We start from the raw sequence: 25,600 nt of genomic DNA on the forward strand, positions 1-25,600 counted from the left end.
GAAGTTTTTGAAGCTGTGGGTAATGAAAATAATAAACAACATATTTTCCAGATTCAATTCTGGCTTGGTCCCAGAACACCATAGAAATGCATTCAAAATGCACAGAGAACTCCAGAGAACTTGAACTTCAGAGCCCACGAGTAATTCTATGGAAGTCTAATTAGTCTTCTCTGCAGACCACATTTTAAAAAGCCATAGGATTAATGTCATTCCATTTTCCAGACCCACACATCTCCAAAGCAAGGGGAAAAAAAGTCATTTCAGAAGGATAATAAATACTACTGACAAACAAGACTGGAAAGGGTGGAGACTGGAATGGGGTTGGGGGGTGGGGAGACAAACTCTTCAGTTACAATCTTTTAGAAAAAAAAAGACAAATTTCAAATCAAGTTGCTCCACTAGACTACAAAAGCAGTTTGGAATGCTGGGCGGATGCAAAGGGATAAAGCAAATGTGGAGGGGGAGGGAGAAGGGGCCGATAAAGTTTCTGGCTACAATACAAGAGACGTATCATTACCATATGATCTAATGTGGGTGTCAGCTGGATGCGCTCACGCAGTGAAACCTTAGTTCTTAACTGTGCTATGGAGTAGAAGCAGGAGGTTTTCAACCCAGTGACAGTCACAGGGCAGCACCACCCCCTCCTCCTTCTTTCCACACCTGCAAACCCTTTTGCCTGGGCTGCATAGTTAGTGTTAATTACATCGCAGCTTTGAGGGCTCCTGTGGCAAATACCCGGATTAAAAGGTATGGCTTTCAATAATTGTCCTGAACTCTGCTACAGGCTAATAAAGCTTCTGTCAAGTGGAGGGCAGAAGAACATATCTGGTGAGAAAAAGGAACGAGAAGGAAGTTGTGCTAAACTTTTAGTAATCTTTAGACAACGTTAGAAATGAATTGCTCGAAAACAGAAGTACTCGATAAAACAAACGAAAAAAAAAAAGGCAAAACTGTTTGAATGCATTGGTTTTGTGCTCTTGCTTCTGTTCTTGCAAATATGCTTATTAAAAACTTGTAACCTAACACCATGACTTGTCTATATTGATAGTTTTGCGTTTGTACTGATGAAATGCTTGCTCTTTATAAACTGTCAGCAGAAAAGCATTCGTAACTAGCATATTGCTTGTGCCTAAATTAGGTATTTAAGGGTTTCTTCTCGTGCTGTGTTCTTGCATACTTCACAATCTTTAAAACACCAGCAAGACAAGTCTCTGGCTGTAGAAATATAATGCCTACTTCTGCAACATCAGAAATGAATAGGAATTATTACCAGAAAGGTGAAAAGGAACACAGGAAATATTTATTATGTTAAAGATCTGAGATAATACAGCTGCAGACCTCTTTGGCTATAAATGTTTCTGTCAATATTTTCAATGCAAATTAACCTTTCTTTATGAGGTGCATTCACTATGAGGTGAGGGTGGGGGTTGATTCTCATTTTAACTTAAAGCAGAGTAAGCAGAGGACCACTGGTTATGTGTGCCCCAGTGTGTGACCCCAGTGATCTCTGTGCCTGTGGCTTTTTTTTCCTGAAGCTGTTTATTTTAGCAGACCTCTCCAAAAGAAACATGGGTTTTATTGTTGCTCTTGTTTATAGACAAATGTATTTTTATTGCTTGTATTTTAATTATTCCTATTGTTACTGAAGTTTTAAATTCACCTTATAGTGAGGGATTTACAGATTTGCTTCATACATACATGTTAAGTTTTAACTCTGAAACACCTAACAATGATATAAGCATGTTTATACAAAAGTTAACCTGGATGAAATAGCTAAGTAAATAAAGAAAGATTGTTTTGGGGCCAGACAAATTACTTTTGGTGAGACATTTCTGAACTAAAACAACTCTTTTTAGTGGAAGAATGGCTTTACAAATATTTGAGAGGAACAGTTTCTACAAGATATAGTGTTGCTTCAGTCACAATCTGTTTGATTTTAAATTGCTTTTTGTTATTCTAGTTGCCATTTATCACAAAAGGGAAAAAATAAAAAACACTGAAGAAATGTTGAGGACCAGTGACTCTTAAGATTTCTCTTAAGTTAATTGCTCTAAACAGGCTGGATCTTTGAGTAGTATAAAAAAAATATTTTAAAAGAAATTTCATAGGAGAACTGGAACAAAATTTATAAGCATGTTTTTTTAGGGTAACAGAGTTCAAAAACATGCATATATGCATGCACACTTACACATATACACACATAAACAGGAGAGAGAGAGAGAGAGAGAGAGAGAGAGGAAGTTACTGAAATGGTATGCAGTCTGGCTATATCAGGCTTTAGTCTAAAGGAAGATTGAGCAGAGAATTTGTCCTATTTTAACAAGGTAAACACATATAAATAAAGATGGTGTTCCTCAAAGCCTGGGTTCAACATTTCCTTTTTAGGGTTGATAGGGAAGTCACCAGGCATGTCTGCTTTGGAGGGTAGATGACAAAGAGACATCTCCAGAAACGCTCCTTATTCTTATTAAATCTGAGATTACTTTGTTTCATTTCTTTCCTTCTTCTAAAATTACAAGGCATTAAATATGCAAGGCCAGCAAACTTGTGGTAAACCATAAACATTGTATTTTAATGTGAAGCAGTCTTCTCCTTTACTGCAATCCAAATGAACATCCCTAAACAATAACCTCCCTTTAAGAGTAGCTGAGTGGGATTGGGTTACTAGAGGACACTTGTCCTTGAACTTGGGGAAGTTGGTTGAATCACAATCTTTATGATTTTTTTTTTCAATTGAGAAATCACAATTCTGTGTGGAGTGTTCTGTTTTAGACATACTGCAGTATTAAATGTAAATTAAAAATGAATGTGGAGTTTGTTTTTTTTTAACTTGCAAAGTATATGTGTATTTCCTAGTGTATTTGGAAAGAGCTTCAAGGCTATACATTCTGTTGTATGTTATATGGAAACATAGTAGTGAGTAAATCCAACATATTTGCAAAGATGCAGCTTTTCTTGAGATCATGAGTCTGAAAGTGATGCCTTCAATGGTTGAGGATTACTTCTAAGAGCTGAAGAGGGATCTTAAGCCATGTCCATTCAAAAATAGGTGGCTTGATCTCTCTTTGGATTGTTCATTTTGAGTTATCTTTAATTAATATCCAAATAACTAGAAATTTGCTATGAATATACAATTTGGGCTTTAAGACATCAGAGTTGTTTAGTTTCTTGGAGCCAGCAGAACGCACTGTGTTATTAATAAACTGATGGTAGCTGAGTCACTTGTGTTCAAAATATTGTGCAAGGCATGGGTGAAGAACAAGGGATAATAAGGCACGCCCTAAGGGAGAACATCCACTAATGTTGGGGCAGGGTAAAGACAAAAAGCCCATTATAACATGTGATAAGTTCATTAAAAGAGGTCAGAATATCGTGCTTCAGATCACAGTAGCGGTAAGGAGCAGCACCCTGCTCAGAGGAGAAGTGAGGAGAGACAGGGGCGGGAGACCCAGAATCTCACGTAACCTTTAAACTTCTTCAGAAGGTAGGTAATCAAAATGGCAAAGCTGTCTAAGTGTTGGGGTTGAAGTAAAGAAAATGGAGAAATGAAGAAAATGTCTGGGCTGAAGTGGGAGAGAGAAAATGCAGAGAATTGTATCTTTAAGTACCAATTGATACCAAATAATGTCTGGCTTCTCATCCAACTCAGGAACCATGGTTATCATTGACAGGTCAGAAGAGGTTAACAAATTGTGTCAGTAGATCTGTACAGCAGAGCCTTAAATTTTATAAGATGGCTTGGGCAGCAACATGGTGGAAGATGATTTGAAATAATAGAAATATTTAGAGCAGGAACAAGTTGGAGTCTTTTATAATAATTTTATGGGGTGGTGGATGAGACCAAAGGAAACACAGGAGGACTTGGAGATGAATAGGGCTTAAGGAGGTGTCTCTGGAAGAAGTTGGAGATTTCTTAGTACAAAGGCACAGTTTTATTTGACTGTCATATGACAGCACTGAGCCAGCATGGTAATACAACAATGATTTCTTATTCAAGGACACCCGGCCAGTGATCTGGCATATCATCTTAATCCATACCCCAAGATGAGACACACTATTTGATACTGTTTGAATTGCTACTGGCAAGGAAATGGTTTACTTATGTCTGTAATCACCTTTACCTCTTTTAAAAGACCTTTTGGTGAATGCTTGACTTCTTCATGACAAATGTTATTTTCTATACTTTTCCTCTGTACTCTCACTCTGCTATGAGATATTATGTATCAAATCACACATAAACTAAGTGGCATCCTTTCTCAGAAACCCTTCTCTTTGTTTCCCTGGTCCCCAGGTCGTGAAAATACATGAGCTAATCATGAAGGCGACTCTCATCTTCTTCCTTCTGGCACAAGTCTCTTGGGCTGGACCATTTGAACAGAGAGGCTTATTTGACTTCATGCTAGAAGATGAGGCTTCTGGCATAATCCCTTATGACCCTGACAATCCCCTGATATCTATGTGCCCCTACCGATGCCAGTGTCATCTTCGAGTGGTGCAGTGTTCTGATCTGGGTAAGTGTGTCTGGCCAAACGTATGCCTCTTCTTCATGGAACTGAATTCTCTTGAGTGCTTGGCTCTTTGAGGTCTCATCTCTGCAATTCCAGAAGTAAGAGACATACCCCCTAAAGAGGAGTAGGGCAAATAGTCAAGGAGAAAAAGAATTAACTTTGAGGCTAGGACATTTTAGGCTTTCCATACTACACGGCCCCACCTCTCACCCTTTTCAATCAGGTCTACAAAGGTTTGTAGTGAATCACTTAAAAAAAAATATCTTAATGACTTGAATAGATCCCCTTTTTGCAGAGTAAAATGTCTACCAATACATCATCTATATTGTGTTTCCAAGGGGGATGTTTATTCTTTCCCATTTTCATTTTCGTTGCTTTTTCTAAATTATTGATTTGGTTTCCTAAAATGTTAGATACTATGAAAACTTGGAAAGTCCCTTTACTCTTTACAGGTTCCAGGCAACAGAGATTAAACATTGCTAACTTGTAAAATACATAGTTATCAGAAGCAAAATGAGTTGGATTGTGCAACAGAAAATTATCTTCAAGATGCACAAGTATTCCCTGCATTCTCTGGTCTGGATTCCCATGTAGCTTTGGCAGCCGATTATGGTATTTAGAACTATTCAAAAGAAATATTTATAACTAAAGCACAATGTAAATATCTGATATAATCTCATGTTCTGAAACTTCATCCCAATACACTAAAGAGAGCTGGCTTATCTGTTTGAAAGTAAAAATTGGCCTGGAATTCCAAAAGCCACATGATTAGAAGATAAATCTTCAGAAAGTTTGGAGGCCCAGCAGTTGAGCCAAAGGTTAATGCATTGGCTTCCCATGGCAGCTGCTTTCCCTTCTTTCTCTTTACTTGTCCATTTTCTTATAGCAAAGGAAAACATGATCACAGGACTAGTGTTTTTGCTGTGTGTCTTGCTTATAGAAGAAATACCACAGCATAAGAAGGTGCTTCACAGAGAAGCCCCGCAGTTATTCAGGGCAATATGCTAGGCATATTTTGCAGATAAATGGTCAGTAATATTAACCAGGGAAATATGCTATACAGAGGAGCACAGACAAACATAGAAGTAAACTGTTCAGCATCAACAACCAAGAAACACTTATCTCAGTTTTCAACGTTGACACTTTAAAACTTCAGTGAGGGTATACATGGAGGCTTTCAGGAGGCTAGAGGCAGTTTCTCTGGTTGCTCAGTGATCTGGTAAGTGTGTTCTTCCCTGTGATGGATCAGTGGCACTCCAGATGTAGGAATATATATTATTATCTGTTTCCTTAGAACTAATATTTTCAGAGGTTTTAATGAGACAAAACAGATGCAATGTTCAAACTTTTGTCAATATTGACTATATAGTATTTAATATAAGTAATTTTGTATTTAAATGCTTGACTGTGTGTTTTCCTCTAGGGCTGAGGTTCTCAACCTTCCAAATGCTGTGACCCTTTAATATAGTTCCTCATGTTGTGGTGGTGACCCCACAGTGATAAAATGATTTCTTGTTGCCAATTTATAACTGTAATTTTGCTACTCTTATGAATTGCAATGTAAATACTTCTAGAGATAGAAGGTTGTTAAAGGAGTTGGAGCCCAGAGGTTGAGAGCCACTGCTCTAAGGGTTATTTGTGCCAGTGTTAAACCACATTGATTCTTCAACATCTTTTTAATGAGAGTAAATGAAAAATGAGAAGCTGGAGCTCAGCCATTTGTTTATAAGGAGATGTGAAAGCTTCTGGAAGATTCCCGGGATGTTTGGCTCCAGTTATCTCCAGTGTAGCATCATTTCCTGGTTATCTAGAACACAGAGGGCTGAGAAAGTACACATGAATTTGCCAAGTACTTCTGCATGTTTTGTTAAAATGTAGTTTGAGATTTAAACCAGAAGTCAGTGTGAGACCCATAGTTCCATTCTATCTTTATCAGATGAAGAACTATTTTGGAAAACTGATCAGCAAATGTAGTCTTTATCAAATTAAGGAGTCCAGTTGTTACCAAAAGGAAAGGACAATTCATTCCTTTTATATTTTCTATTAACGGATATGTAATTTTATATAAATTGCATATATTATATGGAACATGAAATATTTTGATACATATACATCGAGTTATGCTTTAATCTGTTAGACATACCTATCATCTCAGACATTTAGCACTTACCCATGAGGATAATCTTTCCAAAGCCTTTCCTCTAGCTTTCTGAAACATTTGCTACACTGGACTAATCTAGAGTTGCCTGGTTGTGTAATACACCTCAGAACAACATTCTCTAACTGAACTTAGTAGCCTTGGGTTATCAGACTTTCCTCATTAACCCTTTCCACCTACCCCCTGGTTAGCACCATTCTGTGCTCAACTTCTGTAAGATCAGTTTGTATATATTCCACAGAGGAGTGAGATCATACAGTACCTGTCTTTCTATTTCTTGATTGATTCACTTAACATAGCTCTCTCATGTTGCAAAAGACAGGATTTAACAGTTTTAATGAACAATGGTCTCTTGTGTGTGTGTGTATATATATATATATATATATATATATATATATACATATATATATATATATCACAATTTCTCTAACCATTCATCAGTTAACACATACGAGAACACAGTGTTGTATTAAATTACAAAACTTTCATCCAGAAAATGGAACAATAGATATGAGAGACAATGGGAGAACATTTTTTTGACTATACAACTATGAGTTTTTTCATTTTTTTTCAGAAGAAATAATGAACGCCAAATATCCACTAACAAAAAAATTAACTATATATATATATATATATATATATATANATGAGAGAGAGAGAGAGAGAGAGAGAGAGAGAGAGAGAGACTGAGACTATACCAAGAAAGGCAATCTTGGGTACTCCAGATAACTCCAGCTTAGCAGCACAGAATGCTATTCATAAGAATAAATCTTTGGGGATCCAGTCCAGACTAGACTTCCATGACCTTTGATCCTGTTAATATTTGGTTACAAATGCATAAGAGACCATAACTGAGAGCAAACTTTTTGATCCCTTGCCAGATTCCTTGTTTTAGGTCATAAAATAAATGATAATGTTTGAAAGCTCCCTTCTTTGACAGGCATTCATCAATGGTAACAGTTATTTTTTCAAAATGAAAAATAGACCTAAATACACATTTCTCAGAACTGACCCATTAACACATGAAATAAAATACATCAAAGGTCATTCATCATTGGGGAAATGCTTATCGAAACTATATCACTGGACAGCAGTAAAAATGACTTTATCAGGAATACTAAAGTAGCCAATTCTTAGAAGGATGTCTAAAAAAGGGAGTCCTTGGACTCTGTGGGCAAGAATTAAAATAAAAATAGCCCTCATAGAAAATGATATGGAGAGTCCTCAGAATATTAAAAGTAGCACATTACCATACAGATGTTCTACTCCTGGGTACGTATCAGAGAGGTACCTTCATACCCATAGGCGATGGAACACCATTCACAGCCAAGAACCGCTCACAGGAAGTATGCAGATGAATGTAGCTCATTCCTTTCCAAATGTGGTCTAACCTTGATCTTGATCAGATATTCTGTTCTGTGTGCTTGGTATCTTGGAGGAAGATCATTTCTCTTGCTTATAGATTTTTGGCTCAGTTATTGTTGATGGGGCCAGGGATCACCAAGGAGTGTGATTTGGTAATAAGTTTGATCTCACTGCTAGAATACATATGAGCCCTGAAAAGTCAAATACACACAATCATTGTCTTATGTTTACTTTTTAAAAACTAAGCACATAATGACTGATGTTTGAAAAGTATCTCAATGCCTTTAAAATAATTTAAAAGAGCTTTGTCTATATGGATGAATATCCTTGAATTCAAACTTGCTTTGTCCTCTCCTGTATGGAACTTGATATTTTAAAAGGGCTTTTCTCATTTAATGAGTGGCTATGTATATTATATTGCTAGACAAGGACTTAAAATACATATAAACATTCTTACAAGAGTAACGTTTATATTCAGGATACTAGTTTGTAGATAAGCATCTGAACCGCAAGGCAATTAATGACATGAGTTCTATCTTCCTTGAAAATGATTGTCTCGTAGGTACATGGCTCATGAAGCTGACAAAGGCAGGTGTGGAGGCAAAGTCCAATATTCGTAGGTACTCAGCAGACTGACGAAAGAGGGTTGCAAGCTCAAGGTCCATTTGGGCTACAGAGAGAGAGAGAGAGAGACATAGAGAGAAACTGAGAAAGATTGAGGAAGAGACAGAGATGGAGAGGAGAGAGACAGAAACCCAGAGAGAGGTAGAGAGAAATGAAAAAGGCAGAGACAGAGGTCAAAGGTCATCCTAGATAAGTAAGGACCTATTATCAAAATAAAAGGTAAAGACCTTTTATTGCTGCCATAATCTATCACCTCCTTTTATAAGCATTGAGGATTCGCTTTAGTTTGAACTGTTAGTGTTTAGTCATCAAAATGATTCGTACCTCTAAGGTATTTCCATCTCAGTGCTTTGAATGAGAACAGAGAGTCTCAAGTGTTTGAACTTGGCACTCAATCATCTCTAATTCATAGCTTGATTAATTTTTAATTCAAGTCACTCTGAAGCTAAAAATTGTCTTAACATATCTGATATTTTATTGAGTTACAAAAAACTGGAGTTTTTAAATAGAATTTTTAAAAATTGTATTTAATGTCCTAATTAAGCAGAATTAAGTTGGTGAAGGGCAGATTTGGGTATAATCATTTTGTTGGGAAGCATCTGCTAACTGAATGAAGGCTTTCTATGCACACATGGACCTTTATAGGTAAACTCTCTGAAGATGCTGAACTTCATGGAACAAAGATGTACACAACAGTAGACATTACTCACAAGAAGAACTAGCTCAAGGTTAAGATGTTTACATTAAAAAAATTGTGTTTGCTATACCTGCAAAATAAAATTTTGTTTCCAGGGAAATCTTTATTAATAATTGTAATGTAAAGAAGAGAAAAACAGAGAGATGTAGATTTTAATCATCAGCAAAAAAAAATGTAGCTTAAATTTTCTATATTGATACAAATCATAATAGGAATTGAGACTAGCTCTACTTGTGATAGATAATTAATTTGTAATACGATTTACTGATTTCTCATAAAGGGTATCTTCTAAAAGGTATCATTGAGATATGCTTTCAGGGAAACTTACAGTTTGTGACCATAATGAAAAAGACAAAAATTTATTATTAAAATTAAAATAATAAGAATTATGTAACTATCTCAACTTACACATGGTATTTCACCACCATTGGTAACTCCAGATCCAAGAGAGATCCAATATTCACTGGATGGCACTCCATCATCACTAGTCACACATGTGGTAAAAAAAAAAAAAACAAACATGCAGGCAAAAAGTCACATACATACAAATAAATTCATTCTTAAATTTTTTAATAAGATGAACTTTTAATTTACTGAAGAACTTCAACTAGTTCATTGAACTACATTAATTATTATGTGCACTCTCTCTCTCTCTCTCAAAATAGCTTTTAGGTAATTTCCAGAAATTTCATATAACACATAAATATATAATAAAATAAATAATAAAAATGAAATAAAACATTCATGAGTAAACTCTAAAAATAACAACAGCTTATTGTGTATATTACCAATTACTCTATAAATATTGGTGTGTTTATTCCATTCCTAGCTAATATTTATTACAATCCATGTTGTACATATATTGCACAGTTGCAGGAAGATGGTAGTATCACCAGTGACTAAATTTAGGGTCTTGCATGTTTACACTCTTGCAGTAAGCAGTGAACTGGGTCCACTCTCCAGTTTTTAAGATTCCCTTCAGTCTTCTTTAAATTGTAGTTCCACAAATTTTCCTTCATGTTACTTCCAAGTCATTTTTTGAAAAAGTTGAGCTCCCAACTTTATGATATTATCTTGACTCATTTCAAATGAAAGTGTAGATCTATTAATCAAATTCAAAATTAATTTGTATATAGGTTTTGGTCAATATCTCTCCATGAATGTATATTTGTTTTCCCATCTAGCAGCTTATAGTTTATCTTTCTCCAAGATAAGTATATACTATGGAAAAAAGTTGTTAACCCAGACCCCAGGGCCATGTAAAACAGAGAGAACAAACAATCTTTTTCAGCCACACATGTGACTAAAGATGCCTTAAAAATATGTCACAGTCAAAGAAGAGGCAAAATTTCACAGGTGAAGACAAAGGACATGGCATATTTGATGGGGAGATTCATTTGATAATTGAAAACTTAGGACTAAAGTGAGGAAAGTTTTGTCATAATACATTGGAGGAAAAAGAAAACCTTAATATAAAAAACTAGGATGCAGAGAGATTTTATAACACAACATAGCAGAAAAACATTTCAAGAGCATGCTCATGAATTCTTCAGTGCATGATTACAAGGCAACTTTATTTTTTAATTTAATTTATTTTTCTTTCTTTACTTTATCTCAATTACTGCTCCTTCCCTTTCAAGCCTTCCACAATATTTCCTCATCCCCTTCCTCTTCTCCTCTGAGCAGGTGGGGATGCCTCTAGGTATCCCCCTGATTCTGGCACTTCAAGTCTAAGCACTTCCTCTTTCATTGAGGCCAGACAAGGCATCCCAGCTAGAAGAACATATCCCATGTGTAGGCATAAGCTTTTGGTATATGCCACTTTCCAGTTGTTTAGGACCCATATGAAGATCAAGCTGCACATCTGCTGCATATGAGTGTAGAGGCCTAGGTCCTATGTGTATGTTCTTTGGTTGGTGGTTCAAAATCTGACAACTCCAAGAGTCCAGGATGGTTGACTTTGTTGGTCTTCCTGTGGAGTTCCTGTCCCCTTGAGGGCCTGCAATCCTTCCTCCTATTCTTTCATGAACGTCCCCAAGCTCCATCCACTGTTTGACTGTGGGTGTCTGCATCTGTCTAAGTCAGCTGCTGGGTGGAGCCTCTCAGAGGACAACTTGATCCTGCCTCAAGCATAACAGAGTATCATTATAATAGTGTTAGGGGTTGGTGCTTGCCCATGGGATGGGCCTCAAGATGGGCAAGTTGATTGGTCATTCCCTCAATCTCTGCTCTCCCATGCCTGCATTTCCTGTAGGCAGGGATGAAGCTTGGGTTAAAAATTTGGCAGCTTGATGTTTTATTACTAATGTGCCAGAAAGAAACCTGTGCATGAAGCATCCAGAAAACCTTCAGAATGGAAAGCAAAACAAAACAATAACATAAACCACTTCTCTATTTATCCTGCATTTGCAGGTGAACAAGCAAAGACTCTACGAAGATGAGAATGTAGGCCATCAGCTTGTGGTTTCTAAGAAGTGTGGGTTCAAGGCCCTGTCGGGCTGATGAGTATTTGTAGAGGAAGAACCTTGAGTGAGCTCTACAGGGTAATAGAGTCAGAGCAATGGGTGAATGTGTTTTCTCACAAAACATTCATGGTATGAACCAAAGTGAATTTCTAGGAATGAGGGTGTTCAGGATGAGATGGTGCTCAGGATGAGGTGGTGCTCAGGATGGGGTGGTGCTCAGGATGGGGTGGTGCTCAGGATGAGGTGGTGCTCACATGTATGAATAGCAAAGCCGATATTTCAATGGCGAGGACTCATACCATCTTGGTTATTGGTCTAGTTTAGCTAGGATCTATTATGGCAGTTTTACTTCTCTGGTCTTGTTTAGTCAGGATAAAAAAAAAAGAGGGTTGACTTAGATTACAAATTACCTCCCTACCCTCCTCCTTTGTTTCTGAGACACATTTTCTTTTAGACAAGAACTCAGTATGTAACACTGGCTGAAAACAAATCTATTACAAATACAGTTGAAATAAAGCTTAATAAAATAACGTGGCCTTCCAGCACAAATCAAGTCATTTTTAAAAGGAGTTATATTTAAAAGTAAATAGATAGATAGTTGATAGATAGATAGATAGATAGATAGATAGATAGATAGATAAATAAAAGCAGAGAATGTGTGTGAGAGAGAGAGAGAGAGAGAGAGAGAGAGAGAGAGAGAGAAATAGAGAGATTTTTACATCAAAAGTATTCAGATTAACTTATCTACTTTTCTTATTTGAATGTAGTCTGCTAAGCAACCTCATTTAGCTGACATTAAAGGCTCTTTCCCTTTGTGACGTTCTAAGAACTCATATTATGGGTAATCTACCCATTGTAATTTACCTAGATCTTTGAATATGCTAATTTACAGTGGGACATTTTATCTAGATATAAAATGTCCAGAATTAATATATAAAATATACAGATATAAAATATACAGAATTAGGGGGAGGAATCTGGTGTGAGAACAATGTTTGTTTGTTTGTTTTGCCGGGGGGCATATAAATAAACCTGACACATGAAATATTATGTTGCAAGCCTAGAGGGTTATCTTTTAGTCATGTTCATTATTCCTAATGAGAATTTTGTTTATGCCATTAAACCCTTCCTAAAAGTCACCAGGTAAAGGAAGTTACCACGCTGCCTTACATTTCTGCTTCAATCAAGAGCTTTCACAGCAAGGTTTTATAAATTATTATAGTACTGTTGGGAAGGGAATAGCATAACATAACTTTAATTGAAATAATCACTATAATTATGTAATTCAAAGTAGTCATGATGAACTTCAGTGTATGAGGTTCACCAAATGAGTATGAATCCATTAGTACTTCAGAGCAAATATGTAAGCATTATAATTTTATCACTAAAATGGACCCCCAAGAGCTAATTTGCAAGAGTCACAAGTCTCAGTGGGTAATTTTCTTTTATGCTCCATCTCCAGATATAACACATGTAACTTAGCTTAAGCAATTTCTGTCATAAAGTTCAAGGGTGACAACATGAACAAAAGGGTGAGCCTTCCAGAGACAGAGTCCTTTCCTTACGTGCATGGGATTTTTTTTTTTCACACCATCTTGACATTGTTCAAATGTTAAGACAGCCTTTAGAGTTTTATCTCATAATTATACAAAAGTAAGCATAAAAGGAAATTAAATCTCTGACAGAAAGCAGAAAACAAGCACTAATGAGAAACAGGACTACATTCCAAAGGAAAGGAAATCGTGTCTTTTTGTGGTTGGATCACACTAATTATCACAGATTTGGCAAAAGGCTACATCCTCTAATTGCAAGCAATTAGCAAATTGACATTTTTGAAAATGGCTGTGATTACGGTTGTGGAGTACCCTCCGTCACCCTCCCACAAGGTAGCTGTTCTATAGTCTACTTCCCAGTGCTGAACACACGTCAATCTTTCATTTCTATGGGAACCATGCCTGTAATGAGTTCAGTGTTTATAGAACATATGATGTCAGTTGAGTATCACCTGCATTAGATACTGAACTTTACTAAGACACTGGTCATTGCTATGAACAATATTTCCTACTCCTATAATTGGAGAGGCAGTCTCTGGACAAGACCAACAACAATAACAACAACAACAACAAAGACCTCTTAGAAATAAGTGATTTTTAAGTGTATGTAATTATCATGGAAGAAATGGAAGAGATTTGAAATTTGATAGCCATGTGGTTTCTGAGTACATGCTCATTAAAGGCTCAGAACTGGAAAGCTATCTTCCCAACATAGTTGTTATTATACTCTGTTGTGATTGCAGTTCTAATGAAAAACTATAGTGAATTGTATTTTTCATGAGTTATACTCCCAAGTGAGTAAAGTCTGTTTGCTTCGACTGCATATGCAACCTCCAGTCAATGAAACAAAGTATTTTCCAAGGAGTCAGAACTCTTTAGTATTTCAAGCTTTATAGTTATGGAAAACTTGTTTCTATTCAAAATTTAAAATTTTTGTTATGATATCTGAAAGTAGAGGGATTGTCACACTATGTGAGAGTAGAATTTCCAAGTTGTTAAATTTTTTTAAAAAGTGTGTGTGTGTGTGTGTGTGTGTGTTTATGTGTGTAAGCAGAGGGTGTATATATGCACACCTATTTATATGAATCTGCATTGTGTGGATATAAGTGCCCATGAAGCCAAAGAAGGACTGGAGTCATTGCAGTTGGATTTGCAGGCAGTTGTGGCCTCTTGTTGTAGCTGATAGAAATCAAACAGCAGACCCACTGCAGAAACAGCACACACTTGTAAACACTGTGTCTCTGAACTCAAATATCCAGTTTTTATTTTACCTCCTACATCCCTTAAAATAAATATGAAAATATGTATTATAATTGGTTAAATGAGTAGTGAATCATATTTTTGACCATCAAGGTCATAACTTGGTTGTTATATGTCTATATTGATGTACCGAAAATCTACATTCCAAAATTAAGGCTTCATAAAGTTAGTTTCACAGAACTTATGCCACCAAAATTTATTCAACCATAGACCTCTTGGTTATAAAATGGCAATTAAAACTGATATAGTCATGGCACTCTATTTCAAATGAAAAGAATTACTCTCCCAAAAGCTTCAATTTTCAATGTATGGACAGGAACCTGTTTACAAGTTCAAATGACTTTAAGTTTTCATGGAAATCCATGTCAGTGTTAGATTTATAAAAGTTGATGCAAGCTTCGGTTGGAGCCCTTGTATTTATAGGGTATTTATATAGGTAGTACAGGTTACAATTCTAGCAAATATTTACAAAACATTTGTTAAGGCTTAACATGTAGCCAAAAATTAGAGCCTTGTCCTAAGAGGAGCAAAAAATTCCACTGTGAGGACCAACAAATACATAAGAAACATTTTTAGTTTGGAAACTAAGCTAAGGAAAAAAAATTCTTGACTTGGTTGGGAAAGATGAAACAAACAGTTTCAACTACAATTGATGTAAATCTTGGGGGAAAATACATTACAGACAAACTGGCACCTTAATTCCCTTGTGTATTGGTTAGGGTTTTACTGTTGTGAACAGACACCATGACCAAGGCAAGTCTTATAAAAAACAACATTTACTTGGGGCTGGCTTACAGGTTCAGAGGTTCAGTCCATTATCATCAAGGTGGGAGCATGGCAATATCCAGGCAGGCATGGCGAGAGCAGAGCTGATGGCTAAGACATCATCCAAAGGCTACTAGTGGAAGACTGATTTCCAGGCAACTAGGGTGAGGAACTTAAGCCCACAGCCACAGTGACACACCTACTCCAACCAGGTCACACCTATTCCAACAAGGCCACACCTCCAAATGGTGCCACTCCCTGGCCCAAGAATATACAAACCATCACACCTTGTAAACACACACTTTTTATATGTTGGAGATGGTTATAATCCAAGTATTTAATAGGTTAGGCAGAAGAATTGCAGATGGAAGAGTAGCCTACAAAATTAAATATTGTATCAAAAATTAAAAAACAACAACACTGTTTTATGATGCCGTCTTTGGGGATTTCTTCTCAGAGGTTATGCCTTCTTGTTTCCCCTTTGCTAGGTTTGGACAAAGTGCCCTGGGATTTTCCACCCGACACAACCTTGCTAGACCTGCAAAACAACAAAATTACAGAGATCAAAGAAGGGGCCTTCAAGAACCTGAAGGACTTGCATGTAAGAATCATTTTATCTTATTATTTGTTCTAAGACCAGACTCTAATGGTATTTTCAAAAGAAACCTACAGTGAGATCAAAACAGGCTGCGGTAATGAAATAGTACATAACTGTGCGCTTATCTGATTCTATTCCTGGCAACGACAGATAAGCAGACCACCATATTAAGTAGCCACTAACAAAACGTCATCACCAATATTTCTACATATAATCCATGTGTCGTCACTATTTACTTAAAACATCTTTATACTTTAATCTTTGTCAGTGTTTCCATGAATGAATACATGTACTGTCACAAATAGAGGGCATTTTGATTATAGAATAAAACACAGAACTACTTAATTCTAGTGTTATTTTATGCTTTTGTTTCTTTTGTTGTGATTTATTCTCTAAGAGAGGTGTGAATGGCCTTGGAAATTCTCTTGGTATCAACAGAATAAGGAATAACCACCATTTTATTCATGTGTGTGTGTGTGTGTGTTTAACTTATGTCTCTTCTACTTATGTTCAATATGATATTCAAGAATGCATTGGAAAGGGAAGATACTTTCAGATGGGTTTCATAAGAACATTTCATAAAGGCCTTGTTCATAAAGCAGCTGGAAAATGAGGCATTGTGAGGCACTCAAATCTGAGGGTAGCAGGAGGTGGGAGAGCTATGGGGCAGAACACTAGAAGGTCTCACTTCATCGTCTACATTACTTAATCTTCTTAGAGTGTGGTCAAGGCACTGGGTTGAGGCAGAGTTCAGCTTCCTCAGACATAGAGTACTAAGTACCCCAAACAAAAAAGCAAGAACATCCTTGTCTTGGGAAATGTGACATGACTGAGTCAAATTGTGTCAAGCTTCCTGAGGCAAACCTTTGAAGTATGACTACAGGTCTGACTACAGAGAGCACTGGAATCTCTACAAAATATATCTTTTATTTTTCAGTTGGATTCCTATGGGAGAAGTATGATACCTTTCAAAATACCAGTGAACATTTAATATAGGCAAGCCAGGCATCAACATCTAAAGTACCTTGTACTATGAAAACCTCAACCTCTATACTCTACTGTGGGGCCATTCTCTGAGTACTAAGTATGATGCTTGACAAAGCCCATTGAGATGGCCTTAAAGAACATTCAGAGATGGATGATCATGGGAGAAAGTAACTGAGTGTCATGTAGGTTGACATAATCAATAGAGATATCAATGCCTACATTGAATGAAAAGTGACATATCTTATTTGAAAGTCACAATGAGAAAGAATGACTACAGTCACTTCTCTCAACAGTGAGACAACACAATTCTTCTGGTGGGGAGAAATTTCAGAGAAGCACATTTGTATTCCATATTAAAATCTAATTTAAAGAGAATTTACAGAAAATAGAACTTCTAGTGATATGGCCCCAACTGTGGTCATAATGGTTCGTAAACATTTTATTTTAATGATGAATGTCATAGTAATATAATTCTGAGGCCTAGGGCACTTATTCATGTTATTTATTATGCTCATTGATGAAATGCATATTAAAATCAGAGATATATAATAAAATACATCTATAAAATGTACCAGCCTGCTGTTACATAGTAGAATAGGGAATGTAGATATAAAAGCAATAATGAAATGCAAAATGGAATAGGCTGGTCTGAAAACATTACAAAGTTAATATAGTCAAAATGAGATTTCGTAGTAAATTTCTTGACAGCTGAGAAGATGGTCGTGATGTATATCCATGGACAGTATACTAGATTTGTACAAGAAATCAACTGTTTTTCTCAATCTATAGATTCTATATGGATGATGCTAACTAATGTATAATGTGAAAGACTTAAAATTAACATTGCAACCATTAAAAAAAAACTCTGTATCAGTCAGATAAGGTAGTAGTATATATGAAAAAGGTAAGGTCAAATTGTCAGTATGTCCCAACATAAACAACATATACGTAAGTTGTGAGTGTTGAGAGAAAAATCTAATGCCAGTGTATATTCAATTAACAGGTAGGGTTTTTTTTTTNTTTTTTTTTTTTNTTTTGGGTTTTTTTTTTTTTTTAAGACTCAAAGGATTAGTGGCGTATTGAAAAGCAAAAATGGAAAGGGGGTTCACTGTGTAAGAGAAAAGGAAAGGCAGTAAAAAAAAATGAGAATAAAATGTCACAAAGACTGAGTGAAAGTTATTGAGTCTGCCTGAATGAGGAAATGGCCTGAGCCCGAGCCAGGTGCTTTTTGGAGTGCTCTGCAGCACTGCTCCTAGGATGCCTGTGAGTCCCACACCCAGCCGGGCTCATGGCTTTCATCAAAGCTTCGTGGCAGAGTTGATGGCAAAATCAGCAATATTTGTCTCTGACTCTCTAAGTCGCTGCTAAAACAATTTTAGAAAAGTGAAACTAAAGAACGAGTACCATTTAAATGAACTGATACAGCTTAAAATATGAACTTACTTTGCCTACATTTTATTCCAAATCTGCCCGTTTTAGGGAAGGAAAGTTACAATTTTAGACATATAAGGGTAATCTGAGCCTGGGTTTGAAAGGTCCTGAGCCTGAATTTGAAAGGTCCTGAGCCTGGGTTTGAAAGGTCCTCATAGAAAGACATCCAGTTTCTGCAAAGCTCTCCTTAAATCGGCCACAGATGACAGGCATTCTCTCTATAAGTAAGTTTCCTTCTGGAAGTTTTGTGAAGCATTCCTCATCTTGGTGAGCCTCTGTTTCTACTTCAAAGTATCCATCGGAAGAAGAGAAGAGTTCATTAGAACCTGTGATCATGCAGGGATGCCAAATGGCTATTTACCTCTCAGTCTTTCATTCTCTATTCCTTCTTTCCTTGTTATTATGCAAAAAGACGTTATAATTTTGGTTAGGAAAACTGTGTTGAGATGACAAGGGAGGAAAGATACAAAAGTTTAGATAGGATTAAAATAGAAAGGTCTAAGCAGGGAGAAGTCCTTTATGCCCTAATTTTTATCTTCATTTACAACTCAGTGGGTTATTTCTTGAATAGCTTTACATAGACCATATGTACATATAGATGCATGTGTATGGACAACTTTTATATAATAATAAAGCCATGTTTCTTATGCTACTTTCAAATTGCGGCATTGTAAACATAGCAAGGAAGGGGTTTTAAAATAAAAGTCAACAAAAGTTTTCAGCCACTGAAAACTAAAAAATTATCTGTGTGGCACTCACAGTATTACAGGTGTGTAGGTTTCCATCCCAGGAGGCCTTAAGTTAATTAATCCTTCTGGCTGTTGTTTTATTATCCTGCTCTATAGATACAGGAACTCAGGCAGAGAGAGATGGGTTTCTATTTCACACAGCACATAAGAGCCAGAACTTGAGTGTAGAAGCTGACCTCCTATACTCAGGAGCATAGCTGTGAGATGGAGTCCAATAAGACTCTTGGAACAATACTTGGGACAGCAGAAGCCCTATATAAAGGTCTTTTGGGAAAAATGTATACAGTATTAAAAGTCATATTTCAACATTCAACGGAGTAAACCAGGCCTTTTAAACTGGAATCCATACATTGAACAATGTCAAAATTAAGGTTCTACAATCTCTAGTATCAACGAATGTGGCAATTTGCCTTTCTGTGCTCTTCTGGCTTAAGACATCACTGATATTTTTCTTTAAAATAACTTTCAATTAAAAATATTCGATAGTTTATTATTATGTTTTTTTTTTACTCTTCTACAACTCCTCCCAGATACTACCCATTTCACTATCCACCCAACTTCATGATCTCTCTCTCTCTCTCTCTCTCTTCCTCCAAAATCAAAACCAATCAGATAATAAAATACATAAATAGAAAGAAAGCAGTCTGACAAACAGTATCAAAATAAAACAAAAGATAGAAAATCCAAATAAAACAAAAGATAGGGAATCTGTTTTGTGGTGGCTGCCAGGCACTCATGGGTATAGAGCCTGTCTGGAATATAATTGTTATACCTAGTGACCCTCCATTGGACAAAAATTATTTTCCCTTTCTTTTGTAGGTATCAATAGCAAATAGCTTCTTAGTCAGAGTGGGAGATTTTCTTCACTCCATTTCTCAGAAATGGTTTTTGTTTTTGTTTGTTTTTTTCTTTTTTTTTTTTGGTCTCGTTTGAATGTGTGCACCCCTTGTGAGTACCATCACAGTCTCTTTCAGTTCATTTGTTTACCAGTTCTGCTGTGTCTAGAAGATGCTGTTCCTTGGAGTCACTCACTGCGTCTGACTCTTGCAATTTTTCCTCCTTTTTAAAACATAGATCCCTGAGTATTGGGGAGGGCTGTGGTTGCCAAAGACATCCCAATTAGGGCTGAATGCTTCAAAATCTCTCAGTCTCTACATATTATTCCGTTGTTGGTATCCCTGTTAATCACCATCTAGTGCAAAGGGACGTTTCTCTGGATAAGGCTTCACAGTGGTTTGGTCTTTGTGTATAACAATATATTATTAAGTCTCATTTATTTCTATTTTATTTTAGCAGAAAAATAGTAGTAGATTTTTGTCTAGGTTCATGACTAGGTTCCCTAGTCTCATGTTCTTGGAGATGTTAATGTAACAGGTGTGGATTCGATCTTATGGAAGGGACCTTAAATACAATTAAAATGTGACTGGCTAATCTCATATCATATATATGACTGTTGCATCAATAGCTCTTTTAGGCAGGTCTTTGTTGTAGGTCATAGGGTTGTAATTGGTGACACTGATGATAGCATTCTCCTCCAATAGCCTGCTAGTCATTAGAGGAAAAGCATCTATTTGGGCACCAGTACTTTTCCTCCATGTTTGATGACATAGTAAGTGGTATCTTCAGGAATAGGGACTTCCCATTGTGGAAGCTGACCAATGACCTTGACAATATTCTCTGATGGATATTTGGTGTGAATGCAGGCCAATTATTCCACATAATTCCTGACACAGAGAGTCTTACTTGGTAACATAATTATTTAGTTGGAACATTCTCTCCGATATTATATGGTGAGTCCATTTAAATTATTTTTTTTACTTGTATGCATTTTGGGATGCTTCTACTATGTTAGATTTCCATACAGCTGTACAAAAAGTCTTTTTTATTATTGATTTACTGGTATATCCCAAGTTCTGACCTCCTCACAGTTACCCCATGTTGAGTCTCTTTTCCCATCAACACTACCCTTAGCCTATAAGAGGGTAGCACCCCCCCCCAGGATAACTCCACGCTCCCCAGACATCATGTCTTTGTAGGATTAGGTACATGTTCCCTCACTGAAGCCAGACAAGGCAGCCCTCTGTTACATATGTGCCTTAGCCTCGGACCAGCTCCTGTGTGATCTTTAGTTGTTGGCTCAGTCTCTGGGAGCTCCCATGGGTCCAGGTCACTTGACACTGTTGGTCTTCCTGTGAGGTCACCATCTCCTTCAGGGCCGTAAGTCCTTCCCCTTCATCTCTAGGGGTCCCTGCCCTCCATCTAATATTTGACAGTGGGCTTCTGCATCTGTCTCAGTCAGCTGCTGGGTAGAGCCTCTCAGAGTGCAGCTAAGCTAGGCTTCTCTGTCTGTAAGTACAAGGTAGCATCACTAATAGTGTCAGGGATTCGTGCCTGCCTGTGGGATAGGTCTCAAGTTGGGCTGGTCATTTGGTCAGTCATTCATTCAGTCTCTGCTGCATCTTTGTCCCTGCATTCCTTTTTAGACAGACCCAGTTTGGGATCAAAATTTTGTAGGTGGGCTGATGTTCCCATTCCTCCATTGGGGATCCTGTCTAACTACTGTCTCATCAGGTTCCATATCCCCACTGTTGGGCACTTTCACATGAAGTACTGGAAAAGTACCACATCCCAGATCTCTAGAACTTGCTAGAGGTTCCTCTCCCCAACCCCCAGCAGCTGCATAATTCCATTTATTCTCCTGGCCCTCTGGAGAGGAAGGTCTTCACCACCTCTCCTGTCTCCACCATACCTGACCCTTCCCACTTTTCCCCTCCCTCTCCCTTTCTCACACAGAGCCCTCCCTCTCTCTGCCTCCCATGATTATTTTCTTCCCCCTTCTAAGTGGGATTGAGGCATCCTTGCTTGTGTTTTTCTTCTTGTTTAAATTCTTAGAGCCTGTGGGTTGTATCATGGGTATTCTGTACTCTTTTTTTTTTTTTTTTTTTTTTTTGGCTAATATCCACTTATCAGTGAGTACATACCATGCATATCCTTTTGGGTTTGGGTTACCTCTCCCAGGATATTTTCAAATTCTCTTCATTTACCTTCAAATTTTATGCTGTCCTCATTTTTAATAGATACATTTTATTCTATTGTATAAAGGTACCATATTTTCTGTATCCATTCTTCAGTTGAGGAATATGTGGGATGACCCCTGTTTCTGGATATTATGAATAAAACTGCTAAAAACATATTGGAACACATGTCCTTTTGGTATGGTGGAGTATATTTGGGTATATGCCCAGGAGTGGTATAGCTGTGTCTTGAGATAGCTTTTTTGTTTTGTTTTGTTTTTTNTTTTTATTTTGAGACAGGGTTTCTCTGTATAGCCCTGGCTGTCCTGAAACTCACTTTGTAGACCAGGCTGACCTCGAACTCAGAAATCCGCCTGCCTCTGCCTCCTGAGTGCTGGGATTAAAGGCGTGAACCAACACACCCGTCTTGAGGTAGCTTTTTATCTTAGCCATTCTGACAGGTATGTGATAGAATCTCAGTCATTTTGATTTGCATTTCCTTGATAAGTAAAGACTTTGAACATTTCTTTAAGTGGTTCTCAGCCATTCCAGATTCCTTTGTTGAGAATTCTATTTATCTCTGTACCCTATTTTTATTGGGATATTTGTTGTCTTCAATTCTAACTTATAACATCCGTAACAACAACAAAAAACCCAGCCCATATATGTCTTTTGGTATCTTTGTTACCTCAGACATGGTGATTGTTTCTAGTTCCATCTAATTTACTTCCCTGCAAATAATTTAATCTTTTTGATCAGCTTAATAATATTCCTTTGTGCAAGTGTACCATGTTTTCCTTATCTGGTCCTTTGATTATTGGAAGATGAACTTGGTAGCTTGGCTTTTTCAAATTTCTGGCTGGCTGTTATAGAGCAGAAATGAATACAGTTGAGCAAGTATCTGCATAGTAAAATGGAGAGTCCTTTGGGTATATGCCTACAAGTGATAATAGTTGGATCTAGTGGTAGGTCTGTTGCCAGCTTTTTTGAGGGATGATTGTAACAGTTTCCATAGTGGATTTAGTAGTTCACACTCACATCAACAAGTGTCAACTTTTCCCCTTCCCCCACATCTTATCCATCCTGAGATCTCATTTGTTTTATTAATCTTGGACCTTCTGACTTTGAGTAAAATGAAATCTCAAGATTTCATTTGCATTTTCCTGAGGACTAAGAATGCTGAACATTTCTTCAAGTTCTTCTCAACCATTGCATTTCAGCTTTTGAGAACTCTTTCTTTAGTTCTGTTCCCCACTTTTTGTGTGTTTGTTTATTTGAGACAAGATTACTCTCTGTAGCTCTTTCTGTACTGGAACACACTCTGTAGACTAGGCTGGCCTTAGAGATCTGCTTGTATTTGCCTCATAAGTACTGGAATTAAAAGCATGCACCACCATGGCCACTCCATACCCCATTATAATTGGGTTACTTGCTTTTTTTCATGTTCAGTTTTTTTGTTTTTTGTTTTTTGTTTTTTGTTTTTTGTTTTTTGTTTTTTGTTTTTGTTTTTGTTTTTGTTTCCTCGAGACAGGGTTTCTCTGTATAGCCCTGGCTGTCCTAGAACTTACTTTGTAGACCAGGCTGGCCTCAAACTCAGAAATCTGCCTGCCTCTGCCTCCCGAGTGCTGGGATTAAAGGCATGCGCTACCATGCCTGGCCAGTTCTTTTTTCTTTTTCTTTTTTAATTCTTTGTATGTCCTAATTAATGATGCTCTGTCTATTGTATAATTGACAAGATTTTTTTTTCCCCTTTGCAGGTTTCCATTTTCCTGACATGATAGTGTCTTTTGTTGTTCAGAGAGTGTTTAGTTTCATCAGGTACCATTATTGTCAGTCTTAATGCCTGGATAGGACCAATTAGGGTCCTATTCAGAAAGTTTTTTCTTGTGTCTTGTTTTCAAGCCTATTCTCTAATTATTCTCCTATCATATTCAGGGTATCTGATCTTATGTTGGGGCGTTTGACACATTTTGAGGTGAGTTTTATGAAGGATCATGAAAATGGAACTATTCTCATGAGAAGAGAGAGGATTGCTTTGAATCTGTAGATTGCTTTGGGTAGGAGGCCTATTTCACAGCATAAATCTTACTAATCCATGAGCATAAGAGATCTTCTGATATCTTCTCCAATTTCTTTCAAATGTCCTATATATGATATTTTGAAAGGTACTGTTTCCATGATTTCTTTCTTGGTATGTCTGTCATTTCTTCATAGAGAGGCTATTGATCTTTTTTTTTTTTTGAGTTAATGTTAAGTAAGCCCTGCTATTTTACTGAAAGTGTTTATCAGGTGTAGCAGTTTCTTGGTGATGTTTTTATTGTTAAAACCTTATCTTCTGCTCATAAAGGTCCTTCCCTTTCTATTTCAACCCCCTTGATCTTACATTTTGTTGTTATTCTAGCTAAGACTTCAAGTTCTATGTTTCACAGGTATGGAGAGAGTAGATATCTTTGTCTTGTTTCTCACTGTAGTGGAAATGCTTGCATTTCTTTCGATGTATGAAGATGTTGGCTAAGAGCTTATTCTAAATTGACTTTATTTCTTTGACTATAGGTCAATTCTAAAATGATTTTTAATTTTTTTACATTGTAAGTTTATCTACCAGAAGTAGTTCATTTTTATGAACACTTAATAAAAATATATAGTTATCTTTATATTATCTTTCCTAAATTTTGTCATCAGATTTTTGTTTCTCAACCAGTTTCAATAATTAATATCTGAAAGCACAAGACTCAAGTCATTATAGAAACAAACTTAAAATTAACGTTTCAGTAAGCCTGTCAAGGATAGTCTTGGATCAAGTTTTCTTTTTCTTTAAATAATCTGAATCATTGGACACACACACACACACACACACACACACACATACACACAATAATCATTCATGATTATTGGCACACAGCTAGTTTAAAACAGTTAATTAAAACTGAAGTGTCCAAAGTTTTCTCTTCAAGAGTCCAAAGGTAAGCTGGTTTTGCTCCATTATTATCTAAGAAATAATCTTGAGTTTTTAGAGCATTAGTACCAAATTCACAGAACTACTACATTTTCATCATTACAGAAATCATTACAGACCTCTGCACCATGGACTTTTTTGAAATGGTTCCACAGAACTTCAATGTCTCAAAAGAGCCTTCTTTGTCGCATGGCCAATGCCCCAAATAGTTCAACTGTACTCAAAACTTACTCACCACATCTTCCAAATTGGCAAAGCCTGTCTCACAAGTGGGATCATTTTCTGATTATGGGATCTTTCCTTTACTATGCTTACCATTCAGGTTTCAACCTGTGGGTCAAGACCCCTCTAGGATTGAATGACCCCTTCCCAGCGGTCATGTGTCAAATATTCTGCATGTCAGATCTTTACATTACAATTCATAACAGTACCAAAATTAGAGTTACTAAGTAGCAACAAAAAGACTTTTA

At 36.8% G+C, this 25,600-nt stretch overlaps 1 protein-coding gene across 2 annotated transcripts in view; it reads left to right on the forward strand.

Annotated features, from left to right (window-relative positions):
• Positions 1 to 463: 463 nt before the first annotated feature.
• The window catches only part of Dcn (decorin), a 40,127-nt gene continuing 14,990 nt past the window's right edge, over positions 464 to 25,600 (forward strand). The window contains exons 1-3 of one of the 2 annotated variants that reach the window (XM_021173997.1): positions 464 to 747; positions 4,292 to 4,511; positions 15,884 to 15,996. In XM_021173997.1, the coding sequence (XP_021029656.1) occupies positions 4,316 to 4,511; positions 15,884 to 15,996 (309 nt within the window). In that variant the 5' untranslated portion in view covers positions 464 to 747; positions 4,292 to 4,315. Of the gene's footprint in view, positions 748 to 3,265; positions 3,485 to 4,291; positions 4,512 to 15,883; positions 15,997 to 25,600 lie in introns of those variants that run through there. The other variant, XM_021174000.2, reaches the window with a different exon arrangement.

Source organism: Mus caroli, chromosome 10, assembly GCF_900094665.2.
Source record: "Mus caroli chromosome 10, CAROLI_EIJ_v1.1, whole genome shotgun sequence".
NCBI classification, from domain to species: domain Eukaryota; kingdom Metazoa; phylum Chordata; class Mammalia; order Rodentia; family Muridae; genus Mus; species Mus caroli.